Source organism: Bos taurus, chromosome 28, assembly GCF_002263795.3.
Source record: "Bos taurus isolate L1 Dominette 01449 registration number 42190680 breed Hereford chromosome 28, ARS-UCD2.0, whole genome shotgun sequence".
Taxonomy (NCBI): domain Eukaryota; kingdom Metazoa; phylum Chordata; class Mammalia; order Artiodactyla; family Bovidae; genus Bos; species Bos taurus.
Genome location: NC_037355.1, coordinates 7,137,541 through 7,159,281, shown reverse-complemented (window position 1 = coordinate 7,159,281; position 21,741 = coordinate 7,137,541). Strand labels below are relative to the sequence as shown.

The 21,741-nt window shown below is 47.5% G+C and overlaps 1 protein-coding gene across 2 annotated transcripts in view; it reads right to left on the bottom strand.

Moving 5' to 3' along the window:
- Positions 1-3,896: 3,896 nt before the first annotated feature.
- The window catches only part of SLC35F3 (solute carrier family 35 member F3), a 434,652-nt gene continuing 416,807 nt past the window's right edge, over positions 3,897-21,741 (bottom strand). For both annotated transcript variants that reach the window (NM_001192935.2, XM_005226233.5), the window contains 4 exons: positions 14,861-14,986; positions 12,076-12,268; positions 10,454-10,543; positions 3,897-5,392 (listed from right to left, as the gene is read on the bottom strand). In NM_001192935.2, the coding sequence (NP_001179864.2) occupies positions 5,157-5,392; positions 10,454-10,543; positions 12,076-12,268; positions 14,861-14,986 (645 nt within the window). In that variant the 3' untranslated portion in view covers positions 3,897-5,156. The remainder of the gene's footprint in view (positions 5,393-10,453; positions 10,544-12,075; positions 12,269-14,860; positions 14,987-21,741) is intronic.

Below are 21,741 nucleotides of genomic sequence, written 5' to 3'. Positions count from 1 at the left end.
AGGAAGAACCCCTTCCCAAGAGTTTCTGTTCATGGATCCTTCCTTGGTTTGTCGCAGCTCATCCCAGTTCTTGAAATCTGCGTAGTAGGGGTGGAGAGGGTGGAACGAGTTGTAGTTTGTATTCTTTCTAGAAAAAAAAAAATCTCTCAAATCCTCCAACCCCCACCCCAACTCATGTTTATAATGTTCTGGAAGAAACATTAACCTCTCCTGAAAGGTTTAACCTTTTAATTTCACATATATTAATCTTCATAGTCTTTTTTTTACTGGAGTCAATGATACATAATATAAAATGTACCATTTGGACCATTTCTAAGTTCAGTGGCATTAAGTGCATTCACATTGTGGAACAACCATTATCTATCACCTTCAACCTCCAGAACTTTTGAATAATGTTACAAAGCTGAAATTCTGTACCCATTGAACAATGACTCCTCATTCCTGGTCCCTAAGAACCACCACTCTCCTTTCTGTCTCTCTGAGTCTGACTATGCTAGCTACCTCATATTAGTGAAATCAGTTAATATTTGTCCTCTGTGACTGGCTTTTTTCATTAGTATAATGTCTTCAAGGTTCATCCAACTTGTAACCTGTATCAGAATTTCATTCCCTTTTGAAGGCTGAATAATACTCCACTACATGTATTTACCATATGTAGCCATTCATCCATTGATGCACACCTGGGCTGCTTCTACCCCTTAGCGACTGTGAATAATGCAGCTCTGATGATAGGCTTACAAATATCTCTTTCAGGCCCTACTCTCACATCTTTTGGGTCTTCATAGTCTTTTATGCCCATGGAAGAATAAGGTAAATCTGTCATGTGTATGGTTTCCCAGGTTTTCACATTATGGCTTACACAGGAAATGTTTGGCTGTGTAACTGGAGGGGTTGGGAGCCCAGGAAGTCATGGAGGTGACTCCTAGGGGCTCACAGCACACAAGGGAGACATGGGCAGGCAGCCCTGTCCTAGACAGCGACACGCTCCAGGTTCTGACCCCATGTACCAGTGAGAGAGTCATTTCCTAGGCAGGTTGATAGGGAGTCTAGGGGTCCCCAAGGAGAGAGGGGTCTGGAATTCTCAAGGAGGAAGAAAGGACAAACTTTTTTTATTTTTCCACATTCCTTAGGATTATATAACAATAATGTATCCTGCCTAAGGACAGTCTTTGGATTCAACCTTCCGTTATCTTAAAATGTAAATTATGGGAGTAGACCTGGTCTTTACAAGGATGTATCTTGCCTGAGGACAGGGTTATCTTAAAATGTAAATTATGGGAGTAGGTCTGATGAGGTCTTTACAACCTCCAGACATTCTTTGGATTATATAACTTCGTTGTTAACATTAGCAAGCGGGTACCCTTTCTGCCCCCTTCTGATGCCTATGTCAGAAGCTTTCTCTATCTCCTTTATACTTTAATAAAACTTAATTACACAAAAGCTCTGAGCGATCAAGCCTCGTCTCTGGCCCCGGATTGAATTCTTCTCCTCCAGGGGCCAAGAATCCTGGTGTCTTCGCATGATTCAACAACAACCTTTCACCAGCGGTCCCCAACTTTTTTGGCACCAGGGACTGATTTCTTGGAAGACAATTTTTCCATGGACTGGGGAAGGAGGATGGTTTCAGAATGATTCAAGCATTACATTTATTGTGCACTTTATTTCAATTATTATTATATCAGCTCCACTTCAGATCATCAGGCATTAGAATCTCGAGGTCGGGGACCCCGGTGTAGATGCTGTATGTGTGGGTGGCGGGACAAGGTATTCCAAAGAGGCTGTCATCTCCTCTCCATTTATACCAACCAGAGTTTTTGGCCTCCTTAATCAATAGAAATTGACTAGAGGCCAGAGGGAAGCAGGGACAAACAACAGGTTCTCTTGCTTGTTGGCTCCCTGAGGTTGGGCAAGCTTGTTCCTTACACAGGGTGAAGGAAGGAGTATGTCCAGGGGTTGGGCCAGAGGAGTAGCTTCGATGGTTTGCCCACCCCCTTAGACCAACCTGGATAGCATATTCAAAAGCAGAGACATTACTTTGCCAACAAAGGTCCGTCTAGTAAAGGCTATGGTTTTTCCTGTGGTCATGTATGGATGTGAGAGTTGGACTGTGAAGAAGGCTGAGCGCCGAAGAATGGATGCTTTTAAACTGTGGTGTTGGAGAAGACTTGAGAGTCCCTTGGACTGCAAGGAGATCCAACCAGTCCATTCTGAAGGAGATCAGCCCTGGGATTTCTTTGGAAGGAATGATGCTAAAGCTGCAACTCCAGTACTTTGGCCACCTCATGCGAAGAGTTGACTCACTGGAAAAGACTCTGATGCTGGGAGGGATTGGGGGAAGGAGGAGAAGGGGACGGCAGAGGATGAGATGGCTGGATGGCATCACTGACTCGATGGACATGAGTTTGAGTGAATTCCGGGAGTTGGTGATGGACAGGGCGGCCTGGCGTGCTGCGATTCATGGGGTCGCAAAGAGTCGGACACGACTGAAGGACTGATCTGATCTGATCTAGGCAGAGCTTGAACTGCACCTTGGACTGCAACCAGTCAATCCTAAAGGAAATCAGTCCTGAATATTCACTGGAAGGACTGATGCTGAAGCTGAAACTCAAATACTTTGGCTACCTGATGCAAAGAACTGACTCCTTGGAAAATACCCTGATGCTGGGAAAGATTGAAGGCAGGAGGAGAAGGAGACGACAGAGGATGAGATAGTTGGATGGCATCACCGACTAAAAGGACATGAGTCTGAGCAAGCTCCGGGAGTTGGTGATGGACAGGGAGGCCTGGCGTGCTACAGTCCACGGGGTCACAAAGAGACAGACACGACTGAGAGACTGAATGGAATTGAACTAGGAGGTGCTGTGTGAGGGGTCATGTGCAGTACCCTGCTTTTCCTCCTGACATGATACTTTTGCTTCAGGCTCTTCAAAAATGGCAATTGGGATTTTTTGGTTTATTGTGTATCCTCTGTCATAATTTGCCCTAACTGTGCATGTGCACAGTTATTTTTAGTCCCATACAGGTTTTTTGTGGTTGTTGTTGCTGGAGGAGAGGTTTGTCCAGGTGCAGGCACTTCAGCAAAAGGTCTCAAGTCCAAGCCTGCCTCATGGTTCACATGCCCTAGAGAACATGGCCTTCTGTGGCCGGAGGATGAGAGATGCAAGACCTCAGAGCCCCTGGCTGCAGCGGCCTGGAACAGTGATACACATGTTACATTAAATTCCTTCTAGAATCAGGCAGAAGTCAGGTGTGGGAGCAAAGCTGAAAAGACCAGGTCAATTTAGGGACTGAGGCTGCCACTCTGGGGCGCAAGTGCAAGGAAGCCGAGGGACTGGGTTGCACAGGACAGGGAGGCAGAAGCCATACCAGAGATGCAGAGAGGGGGAGGCAGGCACCCCTGGAGAGGGGCGGGTCTGGGAGGAGGATAGGAGGAAACTCTGCCTCGAGACACTTCCTTCCAGGGCTGGACCTTTGCCCTGCATTTCACTTTTGTGAAAGCAAAGTGTGTTAGTTATTCAGTTGTGTCTGACTCTTTGTGATCCCATGGACTCCAGCCCATCAGGCTCCTCTGTTCACAGAATTCTCCAGGCAAGAATAATGGAGTGGGCTGCTATGCCCTACTCCAGGGGATCTTCCCAACTCAGGGATGGGACCCAGGTCTTCTGCATTGCAGGCAGTTTTTTTTTTTTTTTACTGTCTGAGCCACCAGGGAAGTTGTGAAAGCAACTCTTATCTGCATTAAGAACTTTCTTCCCTTGAAGTGGCAGGCTGGCTTTCTGTGCTTTGAGGGTGCGGGAGGATGGGGCTTGCTGGGAGAAGAATATCAGGTGAGGAAGCCAGAAAGTCGGATCTACCTAGTGGGAAAGGAACAAAGATGCCACCAAGACAGCACAAAATGCTTCTTTTTTAAATAGTTTATTCATCTGTTTGGCCAAACAGGTAATGGAAACTGAGAATAATAATTTGCTAAAAAGTTTAGGTCATGAGTACTCCTTTCCCCTAGGAAACAAAAGACTCCATGGTTACAGAGTGCACCATTGGGTTATGACAACATTTCAAAATAAGGTTTCCATTTCGATATGTAACAATGTAAACTTCAAAAATAGTAAACTCTAACCCCCTCATCCCTCTTTACAGATCTATCACAGATAGAATTTTCTGGCAGACCTATAATGTGGAAGTAAACAGCCTGGTGCTTAAAAGTTTCATAAAAAGGTTTGCAGATTCAGTAAATAATTTTTCGGTCTTAGTCAGGAAGTAAAAGCAACCAGCGATTCATCTTCTGCGGACTCTGCCTCACATACACACCGAGACCTGTGTTCTGTGACACTGGTCATCAGCTTTGCCATTTTTGTACGTACAGACATATATATATAGTATTTTGTTTGTTTCTAAAGATTTCTACATCTAAATGATAAGACGGCGCCAGTGACTTATAATGTCACCTCGCTTCACATAGGTAAAGACAAAAATTCTGTAGAAGGCACTGTAATTTCTCTTGCACGATCTTACACAGACATGTGAGGGCAAGCCAGCTGGGGCTAAGACTTAACTTCCCCTTTCTGTTACCCAGCTTGGCCTGTCCTCCTCTAATCATCACCCCCAGGTTAGCCACAGTCGACGGTTTTCCAAGTCCATTTTCCTTTTCTGCTCCAGCTCTTCATGTCCCATCTACCCACCCATCCAGAAATCCATTTATCCCAATTAATTCAGAGCGATCTTTTGGTTCATTGAAATCCCTTAAAATTAAGAGTGCAGCTCTGGTATAAAACAAAATATGACCTACCATCGCTGAGAAATAATCACAGTGTGCAATGTAATTTTCAGTTGCAAAGATTTGAAACATCTGCCCTGCCATGTCGAGAACACCTGTCATCCCAAGCAATCTAGGCAAGGATCATTTTAAGCTGCTTTACATTCATGTAAAAAGAGCGGAGAGGTTCTTCTTTTCTCTCCCGTATTGAATCAGTACCCTTAAGTGAAAGATCTGATGTGAAAAAAGTGCAAGCAAGTTGGACATGCCAATAAATACCATATAACTTACCGCAGATTACCAAAACTGTACAGGTATGTACACCTCACTGAGGTTCCCCCTGTCAGGAAGAGATTCCGAACCCCCCTCGTGAGCGGTTGCCGCAGAGTCCTAGGGCAGATGGTCAGCGGGCGAAGGAAGGCCGGGCCCTTCTGCTCTTGCTCTGAAGCCCCAAGCCCAGGTCCGCTCCACCCTCAGCCGCCTCCTCCTTCTTCCTCACTTTGAGGCGAGTGAGCAGCTTAATCAACCAGACGTCCCACTCCTCAGGCAGGAGGAGGAGGAGGAAGCCCAGGCCGATGATGATGATGGCAATTACCCGGACGCCGTTGAAAACGATCTTACTGGTGTAATGATCAACCACTGCAGGAGACAGAGAACGGAGGTTACCCAGGGGCCGACAGGCCTGGGCAATCAGGAGGTGGGGGACCCCGCCAGGCCAGGGCCTGGGGCAGCCCTTTCTGCGGGGTGGACGCTGTGCTGCCTTGACCAGGTAGGCAGAGCTGCCTCCAGCAAACCCCCCTTTAGAAACGCTGGCTGGTGGGAGCGGCCAAACTGACTTGACCTGGCACCTTAGTTTGCACATTGATTTGTCTGAGAGACAAAACAAAACACGAGGGGCACTTAGAGACGTGTGTGTGTGTATACATGTGTGTGTGTGCTCAGTTGCTCAGTGCGTCTGACTCTTTGCGACCCCCCTGGACTGTAACTGTCCAGGCTCCTCTATCCATGGAATCCTCCAGGCAAGAATGCTAGAGTGGATTGCCACTTCCTACTCCAGGGGATCTTCCTGACCCAGGGATCGAACCTGTGTTTCTTCCATCTCCTGCATTGGCAGGCAGGTTTTTTTTTTTTTTTTTTTTTTGACCACTAGTGCCATCTGGGAAGCCCTGTATATATACTGGTTGGCCAAAAAGTTCATTTGGGTTTCTCATATGCTCTCCTGGAAAAACCCCAGTGAATTTTCAGCCAATCCAGTATATACCAAAATTGATTGTGGCCACCTCTGGGATGCCAGGACAATTACAATGTTATTCTCTTCTTTCTATTATTGGTGCTTTTCACATTTTAAAAAGATTATTTTTATATTTTTGGCTGCACCCCACAGCATGTGGGATCCCAGCTCCCCAACCAGGGATCAAATCCGTGCCCCCTGCATTAGAAGTGCAGAGTCTTAACCACTGGACTATCGGGTAAGTCCCATATTTTTATGTTCTAAAGACCAAACTCAACCTGGTTCTTTGAAAGTAATAGATACAAACTTTTACTCCACTCCAGGGTATTATTAGCATGAGGCTCTAATGCCACCTATGTCATCGCTGATTATGAACATTTATTAAAGGCCCAAGAAGCTCATTTCTGACCGATGAGATGAGGGAACAAAATGAGAACAGGATTCACATCAGTTCATACAAATCTGGATCATCATTCTCTTCATAACTAAAGATCAAAAGCGTTCCAAGTTGTTTTTTTTTTCCTTTTTTTGCTTTCTTTTTCTCTTTTCTCAACTAAATCAAACAAAGCAAATTTGGAGGCAGGCCTCCACATAAAATGGTTGTCTGAGGAGGCCTTACAAATAGCTGAGAAAAGAAGAGAAGTGAAAGGCAAGGGAGGAAAGGAAAGATATACCCATCTGAATGTAGAGTTCCAAAGAATAGCAAGGAGAGATAAGAAAGCCTTCCTTAGCATATTTCCAATGCAATTTTTGCATATTTTCCAATGCAAAGAAATAGATGAAAACAATAGAATGGGAAACACTAGAGATCTCGTCAAGAAAATTAGAGATACCAAGGGAACATTTCATGCAAAGATGGGCACAATAAAAGACAGAAATGGTAAGGACCTAACAGAAGCAGAAGATATTATGAAGAAATGGCAAGAATACACAGAAGAACTGTACAAAAAAGATTTTAATGACCCAGATAACCACGATGGTGTGATCATTCACCTAGAGCCGGATATCCTGGAATGCAAAATCAAGTGGGCATTAGGAAGCATCAGTACGAACAAAGCTAGTGGAGGTGATGGAATTCCAGGTGAACTGTTTCAAATCCTAAAAGATGATGCTGTGAAAATGCTGCACTCAATATGCCAGCAAATTTGGAAAACTCAGCAGTGGGTACAGGACTGGAAAAATTCAGTTTTCATTCCAATCCCAAAGAAAGGCAATGCCAGAGAATGCTCAAACTACCGCACAATTGCACTCCTCTCACATGCTAGCAAAGTAATGCTCAAAATTCTCCAAGCTAAGCTTCAACAGTACGTGAACTGAGAACTTCCAGATGTTCAAGCTGGATTTAGAAAAGGCAGAACAAGAGACCAAATTGGATCCACTGGATCATAGAAAAAGCAAGAGTTCCAGAAAAATATCTGCTTTATTGACTACACTGAAGCCTTTGACTGTGTGGATCACTGTTGTGGAAAATTCTTAAAGAGAAGGAAATACCAGACTAGCTTACTTGCCTCCTGAGAAATCTATATGCAGGTCAAGAAGCAACAGTTAGAACCAGACATGGAACAACAGACTGGTTGCAAATTGGGAAAGGAGTACATCAAGGCTGTATACTGTCACCCTGCTTATTTAACTTACATGCTGAGTACATCATGCAAAATGTTGGGCTGGATGAAGCACAAGCTTTAATCAATATTTCTGGGAGAAATATCAATAATCTCAGACATGCAGGTGATACCACCCTTATGGCAGAAAGCAAAGAGCCTCTTAATGAAAGTGAAAGAGGAGAGTGAAAAAAGCTGGTTTAAAACTCAACATTCAAAAAACTAAGATCATGGCATCTGGTCCAATCACTTCATGGCAAATAGGTGTGGAAACAATGGAAACAGAGAGTTTATTTCCTTGGGCTCTGAAATCACTGCAGATGGTGATTGCAGCCATGAAATTAAAAGACACTTGCTCCATGGAGCAACCTAGGACCTCTGACCGACCTAGACAGCATATTAAAAAGTAGAGACATTACTTTGCCAAGGTCCATTTAGTCAAAGCTATCATTTTTCCAGTAGTCATGAATGGATGTGAGACCATAAAGAAAGCTGAGCATAAAGAAGAATTGATGCTTTTGAACTGTGGTGTTGGAGAAGGCTCTTGAGAGTCCCTTGGACTGCAAGGAGATCCAACCAGTCCATCCTAAAGGAAATCAGTCCTGAATATTCATTGGAAGGACTGATGCTGAAGCTGAAACTCCAATACTTTGGCCACCTGATGCAAAGAACTGACTCCTTGGAAAACACCCTGATGCTGGGAAAGATTGAAGGCAGGAGGAGAAGGGGATGACAGAGGATGAGATGGTTGGATGGCATTGCCGACTCAATGGTCATGAGTTTGAATAAACTCTGGGAGTTGGTGATGGACAGGGAGGCCTGGCGTGCTGCAGTCCATGGGGTCACAAAGAGTCGGACACAGCTGAGCCACTGAACTGAACTGAACTCCACACAAGGGAGAATCAGATTGTTTTTTTTTAAAAAACTCAGTTTGTGAAAGAGTTTCTTGTGACTTGTATGTGCAGCTTTTGAAGCCTGCCGTGCTGGCCCTCCCTCTGCATCCCCTACCCTGCCGTGTCTGCCCCACGAGGGGGCTGCTCTGTCATCCCACTTCCTGTTCCTCCAGTCCTCCTGCCCATCCCCTTCTTCCTGCACTTCTCGCCTCCATCTAGAGGCTGGGCATAGAGGTAAAAGGCAAACCTGAGAAAAACATTTTGTTAGCAGTTCTTTTGTGGAATTAAAGCACCTCTTTTATCTTCCTCTAATTTGGAAACATTAATTTTTAATACCGGCAGAACAACCTGTTAATTTACAAATGAAAGAAAGTGAAAGTGTTAGTTGCTCAGTCGTGTCTGACTCCTTACAACCCCATGGACTGTAGCCCACTAGGCTCCTCTGTCTATAGAGTTCTCCAGGCAAGACTACTGGAGTGAGTTGCCATTTCCTCCTCCAGAGGATCTTCCTGACCCAGGGATCAAACCCAGGTCTCCTGCATGGCAGGTGGATTCTTTACAGTGAGCCATCAGAGCCAGTCAGCCAGTCCCACGAGCTATGCTAGAGAGACTGTCAGAAAGCCCAGCAAGGGCTCTGCTCTGACAGGTCGGAGAACCACAGACTCCTCTGCTCCTCCTCCCCTGGAGAACTGACTGTTATTGCTTCCTCTGATATACTGCTGACCTTCTTACATTGCAGAGGATTCTGATTAACCTCTCACACACTGGCTGCATGATACAGTTCTTATTCTTGGAATGAGAATGCTCTGTGATTCTAAAGACACACTAAGATGCAGTGGGGGTATGTTGATGAGTCATTTTTCTGAAGCCTGTGGTGTGTGGACACAGACAAGCTGGACCACTTTTCTACCAGCTCTCCAGCTGCTTAGGGGCTTCCTGCCTTTGGAAGTTCTGCCTCATAAATCATTTCATGTGGTCCTCCTATGAACCAAGGTGATGACTCAGGGACAACCTTCATTTTTAGGGGATAAGTAAGGGCCCAGAGAGGTTATGAGAGGGGACTGGTCACCCTCCCTCTGGGCAGGTGCCGGGCCCAAGGAGTCTGGGACCAGGGTAAGACATATATAGACCGTATGGAATGCAACGCAAGCAAGACCTCTGGAAGTTGACTGTGGTTTTACCTATGCTTCCAGGCTTATTATCACCAGACTGAACAGGATATGGGGTTGCCATTCCCTGGGAGCCTAGTCCTCTAATGGCCCAGAAGTGGGCAGGTCGGGAGATGGCTTTGGCAGGAGCTGTGCCAAGGTCAAGGGGGTGAGTGCTCTGGGAAGTGACTCACAAACAGATTCTACAGGGAGGTCGGGTATGACTTAGGGAGATTCTGGGAGGAAAACCCAAAGTTCATAGCAGCATGAACCAGGAAAAGGAAGGAGGTGAGGGGGAGGTGATGGCGCGCTTTAGAAGAACCGACTGAGTGTGCTTGTGAGTCCCCAGTGACAAACAGAGCCGGGTCCTGAGCAGCTGGATGAAGGGCTCTCTTCTGGGACTCCGGGAGCAAGGTCTACACTTCTATAGTTGTGGACGTGTCTCTATTTCATGCCTGCCACACCCTGAGCTAACATTCTCTTCTAGAAAGCTCCTTATGAAAACTAAAAAACTTTTTTTTCTGCTACCTGTTCGTCTCTACTGATCAATAATATTAATGATATTCATCTCTGATCTCCACACTGGCTCAAACAAAGATGATTTTAGACTTTCTGTACCTTGGTGTTATATGTGAAAATCAATCCACTCTGAAGAAAATGCTGCGTGTGTCACAAACGTCAACATTTTACCCAAGTGGTTTCTTTCTATACAGGAGGTTAAACCTGTACACTGTACCAGGCAAGCAAGAATATATGTGAGTATGTGTGTGCACGTGTGTGCTTGTGTGTGCGTTTATAAACAGATACAGAGAGCCATAGAAGTTTACCTGCATTCACAGGTACGCTGAGGACGATTCCAAGAGACATCAGAGTGGGATATGTAACAGCAATTCCAAAATTTAATACAATATTGAATGCTGAAATAAAGAATAAAAAGATAGGTGTTATGCATGACCAGCCCTGACCTTCTGTCCTTTCTGGCCTATCAACCTCAGCTTCTCTGAGAAGGCTGGAGTCTAGGTGTTTCGCTCTTTATTCTGACTTGGGTTCCTGCAAGGGCTCCAGGACTGGGTATTAGGGCCAAATATCCTGATTACTTAGGCCTTTTCTCTTCCTTGAGCTCTGAAGAAGAAGAAAGAAATTTTAAAAAGCTAACCAGTGAGAAGGCACTAGAAAAGAGGATGAGACTATCCTACTTATCTGACTAACTTTGCTTTTTTCTGCTGCTGGCAGTGATTCTGGGATGACTATGGTCAGGAGCTTTGGGATGCACATTTTAGATAGAAATGGGTGAGGCTCCTCCTTGGATGCTTCCCTGCCTAGGACCAGCCTTATAGCAATTACTGGTGGTGAGGATGATGATGATAATGAAGTAATGGGGATGGTGACACAAATAGTGATAATATTTACTGAACATCATCAGGCAGTGTTCTAAGAGCTCTGTGTGGATTATTAACCAACTCTAAGCTTGTACTGCTTGCTGCACGACAGGCCAATAATTGAAAGGTCAGTTGCTGGAGCAAGGAATAACAACTTTATTCATAAAGCTGGCAAACTGAGAAGATTGTGAGTTCATGTCCCAAAGAACCATCCAGTCTGGGTTAGAATTCAGGCTCCTTTTGTACTAAAAGGGGAGAGAGTAGAGTCGAACACTTCCTGGTTCCCATCAGTCTCCAGAGAGGATGTGTTCATTTCTTCCTCTCTACAGTCATTCACAAGTAGGTCTAGTCAGGTTATTTCCTGTGAGCTAAACAAAGGTATTTTAGCTTAATGCACATTACTTGGGGAGCATTATGTATAATTTAAGCTTGTAGGCATCATCCTTTTAGTGATAAACTTGTAATAGAATACAGAAGTTTCTTCCCTATTATATTATTAATCTACCAATTTCTAACCAGCCCTATATTCAATGGAAGGACTGATGCTGAAGCCAATACTTTGGCCACCGGATGTGGAGAACCAACTCATTGGAAAAGACCCTGATTCTGGGAAGGATGGAGGGCAGAAAAAAGAGGGGGGTGACAGAGGATGAGATGGTTGGATGGCATCACTGGCTCAATGGATATGAGTTTGAACAAACTCGGGGAGACAGTGAAGGACAGGGAAGCCTGGCGTGCTGCAGTCCATGGGGTTGCAAAGAGTTGGACATGACTTGGCGACTGAACAAGAACAAGCAGCCCTATAAGTAATGTACTGTTATTACCCTTAGCTCCTGGTTCTCTGCTCAGAGCAGCCATGACCATGGTTACTACCACAGCAACCCTAGTCCTGGAATTAGAACTAGTGTCATCATTACAAAGGCTTTCCTTTTTGCGACACAATGACCTAGAAAACCGTGAAGAACTTGAGGATAATAATAGACTTGCTTTTCTCCTTCAGGGCATGGGTTTCTGGATCCCACTGTCAGTCCCTGCTTTCTGGGGATTCTGGCAGGGTAGTCGCCACTTACTCAATAAGAGGACTGAAAATCCACAAAGGTTTCCCCATGGAATGTCATCAAAAGAGCTCCAGTATTCCACTTTGGTAAAGTAGAGGATGACAGGAATACAGGTGATGAACAGGATGTTAAACACACCCAGAATGGAGAGAAATAAGGCGGCTTCTCCAAACTTAGCACTGCCGAGGAGGAGCTTGAACAGGACCTGCCGGAAAGAGCAGAGGAGCGGGGGTGACAGTCTGCCTTGGGCTCCAACGTGCCAGGGAGAAGCGAGTGCCCTTGGTAAGCTGGGGCTGGACCACGGGGCCAACGGCCACGTGACGGTAAATTCCACCTCACGTGGCCTTCAGTGAAGGGCAGCAGGGTTCCTCCATGCTCAGTAATGTGGCGATGGAGAGTTACTCCTCGGGTACACAGAGAGCATTTTCAGGAATCATGGATTTTCACACCACGCTTGATTCCTCCGTGCTGTATCCATGACACCACATCGCAGCCTCATGGCATTGAAGATGAGAAAGCCACATAAATTAGAAGTCACTCCAATTAGAAGTATCTGCCATGATTGCATGGGCTTCCAAGTGGTGCTAGTGGTAAAGAACCTGCCTGCCATGCAGGAGACCTAAGAGACCCGGGTTTGATCCCTAGGCTGGGAAGATCCCCAGGAGGAGGGCATGGCAACCCACTCCAGTATTCATGCCTGGAGAATCCCATGGACAGAGGAGCCTGGAGGGCTATGGTCCATAGGGTTGCAAAGAGTCAGACTTGATTGACGCGACTTATTACACACGCAAGCCACGATTACACATTCCTTTCGGGAACCCCTAACATTCATCCCTGAACAGTTTGAAAACCACTGCCCCACCCCCCAAAAAGGGATCTGGCTACAAAGACATTTCCTATAAACCAAATGGAGAGGTTTTACAACACTCACAGCTTACCTCTGCTCCAGTCCACCACCCACATTCCAGACACGGCATGGGGTTTTAGTGGAACACTCCCGATGGATTTCTTGCCCCTGTTTGTACACATCTCAGATGCATGAAAAGCCAGGAAAGGGACAAAGGTGGCTGGAGAAGGCGGGAAGCTGAGCTCCCAGGGAAAGCAGGGCCCCGTCCAGCCTCCGTGTTAACTACATTGTTCACAGTTACAGAACTGATGGTCCAGTTTCAGCCTCTGCTTTGTTCCTCCTTCTTCCTCTTCCAGTCATTTCACATCTCTTTGGGGTATCTCTGGACATTTCTGGGCAGGAAGCATGCAAAGGGAAATGAAGTCAAGTCCTTTTACCCTTCTGCCCACCAGCCTGTCTGGATAAAGATCAGCCAGTGGAGGAGTTGGAAATGTAAGTCTAAATCAGAATATTTGTATTCGTGGTGGACGGAGTATCTATCCACTCTGCTTCCCATTAGCATGCAGCTCATTGAAGAGAGCAGAGTAGTTAAGTATTTTCTGTATTTGGACAGTGGCTCTGGAGTCACGAATGGGGCTAGACTATCGCATCCTGTGGGTGAGATGTATTCCTCATGGGCTGTGTTTCTCTCTCTGAGGGCAAAGGGCAGGGAGCTGATGAAGATAAGAGGGTACAGTTGGGATTTCCCTGGTGGTCCAGTGGTTAAGACTCCGAGCTTCCAATGCAGGGTTGGGGGGTACAAGTTTGATCCCTAGTCAGGGAACTAAGATATCACAAGCCTCAGGCCAAAGCCAAAAAAAAAAAGAAAAGGTATAGTTATTTCATTTTACACACACATAAATGTGTTCCTCCCCATGCTGGAAAAGTTCCTTTTCTTAGAACTTTCTATAGTCATTTATTTTCTCTGTCTGACTATCTGGATCCACAAAAGGCCATTAAGTCTCAAAGCTACCATGTAATTTTTCATTGAATCCACCAGGTCAGTTTTCCAACATGGAGACCAGAAAATATTTGCATTCTTGACTAGGGATCTGAAGAGAAGGGGAAGCAAAGTGGGAGAGCCGTTGAGAAGTGTGATGGAGCAGAGAGGGTGAGAGATAAGTGTGGGGGGAATCACTGTCTTCTCGAGACGTGCAGTTCGCACACACACACCTCCAATGGTTCCCAGCATTTTGTCAAAAATATTTTATAATTCCATATGATAGTACTGTGCTTTTATTTATTTAGTCTAAAGCAATACTTGAAATGCACATGGATTCATGTTGAATCCTGGTGGCCTCAAAAACCATGTGATAAAAGATTTCAAAGCTGCAGGAGATATTTCAATTTTCATGTCTAATCTTATGGGAAATTATCTGACCAAACACAGAAGCAGGCAGTTAGGGCCCCCGATCCTTCTCTGTGTGTGGGTGCTAAGTCTCAGACCTGTCAGACTCTTTGTGACCCCATGGAATGTAGCCCACCAGGCTCCTCTGTCCATGGGATAAGGCAAGAATACTGGAGTGGGTTGCTACACCCTCCTCCAGGGGATCTTCCCTACCCAGAGATCAAACCCACATCTCTCATATCTCCTGCATCGGCAGGCTGGTTCTTTATTACTAGCATCACCTGGGAAGCCCAATCCTCCCTTGTTGGGCCAAATAAGGAAGTCACTCATTGAATTCAGTTGATCCACCTATCCTTCCACCCCTTTTATCCCAAATGTTGCCAATGTATGGCCATCGATGGAAACGTCTGGAAAGCCAGAGCCAAGAGCTGCTGCACATCTCCACATTGTCAGGCTCGCTGTGCCCAGTGCTCCTCTTCAAGCACCAGCTCCAACCAAGTTTCCCTCAAAGCACCGAGCCAGCCAGGCCAGGAAAGCCCAGAGGGCCCGCTCCCTGCGCCTACCTTGTAGAGGGCAGACATGGATGCCGAGCCCACCACCAGGGCTATGCCAATGACGGAGTGGCTGTGGAAGCCATCCGCGTAGGTCATCATCACGATCCCAGCGATGGCGAGGATGGCAGCCACGATCTGGATGGAAGGAAGACAGGGCAGTCAGAGCAGTGGCGAGGAATCGGAGGGGCCCCTACGTGCCAACAGGGGTAGAAATGTCTGCAAGCGTGCCGTGGAGAGCGGCAGGGCTCCCTTTTAGTCCTTCGGAGACCATGCAAAGGCTGCTTTCCTGTCTGAATATTTGTCCCTGCTTGGAAGGGGGCACTCGGCAAAGCCTGGGGTGAACCAAGGACCGGAAACGGTTGACTGCAAGGAGCAGAGCTGCGACTCGGCATCATGTCGGGGGAGGGGCGGCCATGTGATTCCTGGGGCCGCCAGAGGCGGGTGGTCACAGTCACAACGACAGGTTCTTCCGTCATGACTATGGCCTGTTCACGACCCCCTCTTAGCTCCTTCCCAACTTTCTGGAGGTGCCTCTCAGGATCCCGCTTTTATGTATTTCACATCTCAACACAGAGTGACCACGACCACGGATCGTAGCCCTCTTTTACACACAAGCAGTAGAACCTTCTGGAAGGGCATATGTCACTGGCCCATCAGGGCTACATACAGTGTCTTAACCCTGGCCCTGCAGTTCCTTTCCTCAGCTACTGGAGGGCCCACCACTCCAGCCCCCCTGCTCCCACCCCTGCCCCCGCCCCCAGCCCTGTTCTCCTCCAAACTCCTCAGGTGGAATAAGGGCTCCAGGGATCTTTACACATTCCTGTCGTGCAAAATCAAATCGTCAGAGTGCACAGGAGAGAAACTTACTTGGGATAACATTTCCTAAAGGAGAAATGCTTTAGCAGTGAGTAAGTACCCGTTATAACCAGAGGTGGTCCTGGAGCTACATAAAGGTCGCTGCCTGGCAAGTTGGGGGTGGGTGGAGGCGGCTGCTGGAGGCAGAACAAACGCGGGGGGTGCAAGTTCTGACAACGGGATTTACTGGAGTTTTCTTTCTCTTACAGACTGTTCAAATGACCTCTGCTCTCTGCAAAAATATCGGGTGGCTAACATTTACTGAGTGATCAGGGAATAAGTTGTTTTCTGTACTTTCTCATTTAATCCTCAGACTAGGTAGATATTACTATTTATTTCATTTTATAGACATGGGCACTTAATCTCAGTAACTTGCTGAAAGTCATAGAGCTGGGATACACATTTCAGGTTTAACTGCAAAGTCAGTGTTTCTATATATAAATAGAAGGTAGGATTCACCTCTGAAGCCATTGCCATTTCTACTCTGATATCTGAAGTGAGGTTTCCTGCAGGGTTGAACCGTGTTGTATTTAGGTTGGTGAAAAGCACTGTGTCAGGGCTCAGCAGTTTGAGCTGTAGTGCATTCCCCAGGCAGTGTAAAGACACACGCGCCCTCACACAGGGGCCCTCACACACCTGCCCTCACACAGGGGCCCCCGAGAGAGCAGGTGGTCATCCTTTCTTGGAGAAGTGCCAGCCCTGCTCTGTTCACCAGCTCTTTCTGGTTTAGTGCTTCCCTTTTTATCACTCATCATCATGTAATGCGTGTGTTTTATATTCAAATGCTACATGCACTGTGTATGGCTCTTCACTAAGACAGAAGACGAGGTACAAGAACAGTAAGGGACCATCCCCCCCAGGAGAACAGGGATAAGTGAAAAAGCAGGCAAGGCAAGGGGTGTGGCTCTGCTTCAGAGGACCCACACAGTGCAAAAATGCAGCACGGGACAGTTGGACCTGGCTAGGCAGCTGGGTAAACAGAGAACCAACTAGAAAACGAAGGAAATGGGGGGTAGGGGACGGGGAAGAACACAGCTCCACTCCAGGTGACGTGGCACATCTCCAAAGGCACCTGAGTCTTTCCAAACATAAAGATTGAATTTAAGGAAGTGAAGGGGAACCAGGGTTATTCTTCCTCGAAGATTTAGAGGGCAGATTTCAGACCTCCTTATTTTCCTTTCTCTATTGATCAAATCATAAAGAGATAAAAGCTTCCATCTGAGCTGTGCTATGCAGAAGAGCTGAGGGGAGGGGCAAGAAATAGAGAGTGTGGGTGGCCACTGGCTTCCCGGTCAATATTTGCCAAGTCCAGACCAGCGAGTTCATTCTGGCAGATGGCACGGGGACAGTGCTCACCCCCTAGCTGCTCACATCCAGAGCCTCTCCTCTTGGAGGTCCTTTCCATGAGTCATAGGTTTAAGCAACTCGATTCCAGGGCATACTGTCTGGGCATCGGCAGCTCCCTGGGACTCCCGACCCTGAACCTGGGCCCTGACCTCCATGCCAGAGGGGAAGCTGGTGGTTTTCCTTGCGTCTGATATCCCTGAAAGCAGAGCAGAGTTGAAACATACACTACGGATCTCAGAGGAAGACCTGAGCATCCTTCCCCAAGCCTGAAATTCCTTTGACGATGCCAGATCTCTTTAAAAAAAATAAGCGCGGAGTTCACACTTTATACTCTAAAATATCTGGCTTTTGGTTTACACGTGGAACTGTTTCCCAGCCTATTTCCTGTTGTAGGAGGAACTCTCCAGTAAGGCTGGTCCTGTGTGTTCTGTGGTTTCACACAGTCCTCATCTTCTAGATCCCAGCCTCCTTGGGGGAGAATGCTGAGTCTCAGGATGGAATAAAGTGGATATCCCTACTTCCCCTCACCCCTGCTTTCTCACCCTTTCCTGTTGCATCCCCAGTGTATCACACTGAACAAAGACTTGGGGATCCAGACATATGGCTGGCAGTGGCCTGAGACCAAGAGGAGGGGAGACGCCATCTCTACTCTGGGAAAAATGAGCTGGAGAAGAGGAATAAGCATGGACGTGGGAGACCCTGAGGCCAGCATGTCACCATTTAACCTCCTGATGATGGTACTGCCTGTGTGGTTATAGCCTGCCCCACCCCCAGGGCTCTGGATTCAGGGCTCCAGCAGCACCCTGATGCACCCGTACCCCCACAGCCACACTGCTCCCCATCAGATGTCAGGCCGAGAGGAAAGGGGCACCATGGAAGGGACGAGGCAGGGGCAGCCCTTGGTGGAGTCTGCATGCCTCTCAGACCAGCACTGCTTCCCACTCCTGCTAGAGATGTGATGGGCTGCATGCCCTCTGCCAAACAGAGCTTCGTTTGTGATGGGTTTTAGATTTGTACAGTTTGGAGACGTTTAAAAAAGGGAAGGGACGGGATAATTTTTACAGATATTTCCCTCAGCCTTTCCCTCCTAAGTCCTGCACCGCCCTCACCGATGCCAAGAGAGCCTGGAGGAATTAGCAGACCCTCTAGTTCACCCTGCTTGTTTCAGAGGCTGGAAAGGCATCTGGACCCTGAGCCCCCCACCCCATGCTCCCCCACGCTCTGTGTGCCCTGTGCCCTTCCCCAGCTGTGCTCGGGTGGCGGAGGACAACCTCCCAAACAGAAGGTGGAGTCGAGGTCAGCACTAGGAGTTACTGTTCAGGGGTGGCACTGAACCAAAGGCTGCAAGTGGGCAAATTATGGAAAACATCAGCTGGGGTCAGACTGAGGTGGAAAAGGTCCTCTTGGACCTCTTGGAAAAGGTCCAGGCTCCCCAGGATCATGCTGCTGGGGTTTGAGGCCCCTCGGATGATCCCTTAGCTGCCCTCCTTGCTGCTTCTCCAGTCCTCCTGGTTTGCACTCTAGCTGGAGTGGGTGGTTCTGAACAGCTAAGAATGCCATCTGCCCTCCCCTCCGAGATGTGGACTGGGGGTGCCATGGCCTTTATCCAGCCGCTGACCACAGCTGGGTGGGCTCTGGCTTAGGAGGGGCCGTCTCTCCTATCTCCAGCATTCTACTTGCTCTCATTCTCCCGCTGCTTTTGCTGCACCCAACTGCCTTCCTAAGTGTCTGTCAACCTCTGACACTATCACCCAAAGAAGTGGGCTGGTCCATCAAACCCCTCTACTTGAGAAGGAATAAGAAGAATAACAACAGTGAGAGAAGATAACATTTATGGGGTTTCATGTGTCAGGCATGCATCACTTTACTTTATTCTTACAACTATTCTATAAGATGAGTCCTAACGTTCTGTTTGGAGAAGGCAATGGCACCCCACTCCAGTACTCCTGCCTGGAAAATCCTATGGACAGAGGAGCCTGGTAGGCTGCAGTCCATGGGGTGTTGAAGAGTCGGACACGACTGAGCGACTTCACTTTCACTTTTCACTTTCATGCATTGGGGAAGGAAATGGCAACCCACTCCAGTGTTCTTGCCTGGAGAATCCCAGGGATGGGGGAGCCTGGTGGGCTGCCATCTATGGGGTCGCACAGAGTCGGACACGACTGAAGCGACTTAGCAGCAGCAACGTTCTGTTTTATTTTTTGGCCTCACCCCATGCATGTGGGTTCCTAGTACCCTGACCAGGGATTGTACCCCCTGCATTGGAAGGGTGGAGTCTTCACCACCAGACTGCCAAGGAAGTCGCCAACAACTGTATTTTAAAATGAGGTCATTAAGGCTCAGAGACGTTAAGTAACTAGCTTAACATTCAACAGCTTATGAGAGTGTACCCAAACCCTTGTCCCTCAGCTCTAGGATTTAGCACCTCCTTGTTGCATTATGACCCCTGAGCCTGGAGAGCCAGGACACATGTGAAAAGCATATCCAAGCGCAGAGTCAAGGGGTGACATGGGGGCCAGGTTGGGCTCCTCTCAAACACTAGCCTCTGATGCCACGTGTGGCCACAACCTCCCCAGCATTTGAAGATAAACATTTGCTCTTCCTGGTCTGTCTGCCCGACGCAGACCTGCTGCTGGTTTTCCAGGAACCACAAACTCTTGTGATTTGAGTCACTGCCTTAATAATGCAGGCCCTCTATGTCGCCTGCTCCACAAACATCTGTTCTCTATGTCTGGGCGACTCTCAGGCCAGTGTGCCCAGCCATCAGGATGGAAATGAGTGTCAGTTCCCTTCAGTCCCTGGCGATGACCCAGCAGGTGGTGGTCAGCCAACCTAGCAGTCCGAGAGAAGTCTCAGAGAAGCGTGCGTGTTAGGCCTCATCCTGGGCTCAAATCTCCATCTGTTTCCCCAGGGTGACCTCTGTCATTCTGCCCAGCTGCTGGCATCTTACATATTTTTTTTCAAGCTCTCTGAACTCCTGACGATAAGAAGAGGGTGCCCCACCTTGACTTGGAGTGGGACGATCTTAGAGGACACGTCACTTACTTCTAGGAGGGGTGATAATTATCAGAGAGACCTAGGACTGCGTGGTGCTTTACAGGTTGGTAAATTCCATCCCCAGCACCGGCTCCTGGATCTTTGTTTCAGTGCTGGCCTCGTGCCGAAGGCCTCGATATGAAAATCTGCTCGGTCTGCAGTGGTCAGTGCAGACCAAGCAAGTGGCCAGGATGGCAGGACCAAATCACAGCTCCGGGATGTGAGGGGGATCTTGCACAGCAATGAGGTAAAGATCTGGGTGTGTCACTCTGCTTTCTGTGAGTCAGTATTTTCACACCTCCTTCTCTTAACCTCAAAAACGTTTTCTTCCCCACGATGCACAGTGAACCTTGCAGCATCTTTCCCCAATAGTGTTCCCGTCTGGAATCTGCTTTGGACTTTTAGAGTCACACCCCGAGAGTGCTCCGCCATGCATTTTCTTGGCTCTTGGCCTCAAAAGAAAGCCACCATGGGCCCCAGCACATCTGAGCCTTCAGTATCCAGTTGGGAGGCTGTTGGACAGATTGCTGCTGGCTGTACCTCTTGTGGAGATGTATTCTGTGGTTTATTTGCTCAAAGCTTTTCTGGGTGGCAGCTCAGTGAGCTGAGTTCTTATTCCAAAATTAACACGAAGCCTCAAAACAAATTTCCCCCCTACTGCAAGCTAAAAATACAACTCAGCAGTTGACTCACGTCCCCACTGCTGTTTGAGTAACTAGGTGGGCGTGAAGCCACCATGAAGGTGATGTCATTGTTCCCAGGACAGTGAGCCAAGGACACAAGGAGAGAGCCTGGAATCTGCCCCTTTGCGGGGTGCCAGCAGGGTTCCCTCTAATGGGACTGCTGTCCAAAAGGACTCTTAGCTTCCTGGCCTTCCTACATGTTCTGAGGGTGCAAGAAGGGGTAAGTGATGCATTCTGACTACCAGAGATCTAGCCTGGTCAAATCATTTCTGTCTCTGTTTGTGACGAAGTGATAGTGGGGCAGTGGTAGCTTCTGGCCACCAGAGGGCAACAAGCAGAAGGCAACAGGATTCTGTCACAGGGTCTGCTCAGTTCCTTAGTCGTGTCTGACTCTGCAGCCCCATGGACTGTAGCCTGCCAGGCTCCTTTATCCATGGAATTGTCCGGACAAGAATACTGGAGTGGGTTGCCATTTTCCAAGGCTAAATGTCACCTATTCCTTTCATCCTGGGTGGACTCCTCTATCTGTAGGCTCATGTTTGATAGCACATTTATCATATTTCACATAATTGTTCTAAAATATGACTAGATAAATTTCACTCTATTTTAAGGGAATTTACTCAGTCTCAGAGGTGACAATGAGAGGTAATTCAAGGGGTATCATTTCATTCTCCCTTCCTCTGGGGTTGAAGCAAGTGAAACTGTCCCTCCAAAATTTGAACTGTGCTTAAGTGGGTCTTAAGTGTGTTTAGAATTTGAACTGGGCTTCCCTGGTGGCTCAGTTGGTAAAGAATCCACCTGCAATGCAGGAGACCTGGGTTCGATCCCTGGGTTGGGAAGATCCCCTGGAGGAAGGCATGGCAACCCATTCCAGTATCCTTGCCTGGAGAATCCCCATGGACAGAGGAGCCTGGGGGGCTACAGTCCATGGGGTCGCAAAGAGTCGGACACGACTAAGCGACTTTCACT